Source organism: Thermobia domestica, chromosome 4 (genome assembly GCF_964235325.1).
Source record: "Thermobia domestica chromosome 4, izTheDome1.hap1.1, whole genome shotgun sequence".
Taxonomy (NCBI): Eukaryota; Metazoa; Arthropoda; class Insecta; order Zygentoma; family Lepismatidae; genus Thermobia; species Thermobia domestica.
The window spans coordinates 247,986,397-247,987,837 of NC_137457.1; the positions used below are offsets into that span (position 1 = coordinate 247,986,397).

The 1,441-nt window shown below is 41.3% G+C and overlaps 1 protein-coding gene across 1 annotated transcript; it reads left to right on the forward strand.

Annotated features, from left to right (window-relative positions):
- The first annotated feature begins 341 nt into the window (after positions 1–341).
- On the forward strand, positions 342–788 carry LOC145683092 (protein GVQW3-like). The gene has a single exon (XM_081754450.1). It carries the CDS (start codon positions 342–344, stop codon positions 786–788), a length of 447 nt encoding a protein of 148 aa, XP_081610576.1.
- Positions 789–1,441: the final 653 nt, after the last annotated feature.

The following is a 1,441-nucleotide window of genomic DNA, read 5'->3' on the forward strand; positions in this document are numbered from 1 at the left end:
TCCAGCAAGGATTGAACCAGGAATCAAGTGTGTTGGTATTGGTAGTATGCGTTAAACTTTCTCCTTTAAGAAGAGAATTTGCTTGTTTAACCAAAGTTATAGCAGATATTATAGTGTGTTTGAATGGAACGACGAAATTTATTACATATTTCAACATCCAATATTGTTTGAATTTATATACGAGAAAGGATCAAATGAAAACCTTAAAAGTTTATTATAAATTTCAAATATTGTGCTATTGCTTTGAAAGTTGGCAATATTGTTTCTAACAGCATTCTCTTTATTCAGTAAGTGGCAGAAGAGTCTAGTCAAACAAGCGCCAGCACAGGAGCAGTTTCAAGATGATCGCCCCACTGTCCACATGCACCGCATTAGAACAGCGTTCGGTGATCCGGTTTTTAAATAGTGAAGGTGTGAAACCAATTGAAATTCATCGCAGGATGGCAGTAAAGTATGGTTATTCGTGTTTGTCCCTCCACGAAGTATACGAGTGGTGTAGGAAGTTTAAAAGTGGCGTAACATCTGTGGAGGATGCTCTTCGACCGGGACAGGCTCACCACGTAGTGACCGACCAGAACATAACGCTAGTGGAAAAGCTTGTAAAGGACAACAGGCGTATTACCCTGAAAGAAATCGTAACAATTTTGAAGATTAGCTTTGGTTCAGCTCAACACATTATGCATAATGTTCTACATTTCAATAAGGTATCAGCAAGTTGGGTCCCACGTCAGTTGACTGCTGAATTGGAAGATCGTCGCGTCGACGCCTGTGAAGAACGCCGAGGGTGATGCATTTCTGGACAGGATTGTTACAGGCGATGAGACCTGGGTTCACTATCATCAACCAGAACCCAAGAAAGCGAGCAAGGAATGGGGGCATAGCTCTTAAAAAAAAAAAAAAAAAAACCGCACTCAACCATCCGCAGGAAAAGTCATGCTCACTCTCTTCTGGGATTCTAATGGAATAATTTTGGAACAGTACATGGAAAAGGGAGTGACAGTAACAAGTGCCTCGTATTCAAACATGCTGAAAAATCAACTTCGCCCTGCAATCAGGCGTAAACGGGAGGACTTTTGTCCTCAGGACTACTCCTACAGCATGACAATGCCCGACCGCATACTGCCCGTTTGACTGTTGAAACTATCGATGACATCAAATTTGAGTCTCATATATCCACCCTACTCACCAGACCTTGCCCCCAGTGACTTTCATTTGTTTGGACCACTCAAAAAAGCGGTGGACGGCAAACATTTCAATAGTGATGAAGGGGTGAAAAATGCGGTACACGAGTGGCTACAATATCGATCAAAATAATTCTTCCACCGAGGTATCCATGTACTTCCGAAACGGTGGAATACTTGCAATGAACATCAAGGGGACTACTTTGAAAAACAAGATGTAACATTTCCTTTTCATTGTTACATTCTAATATTTATTGCAC

Excerpts from the sequence above, each read along its gene's own strand:
- LOC145683092 (XM_081754450.1), top strand. The coding sequence starts at position 342 with ATGATCGCCCCACTGTCCACATGCACCGCATTAGAACAGCGTTCGGTG.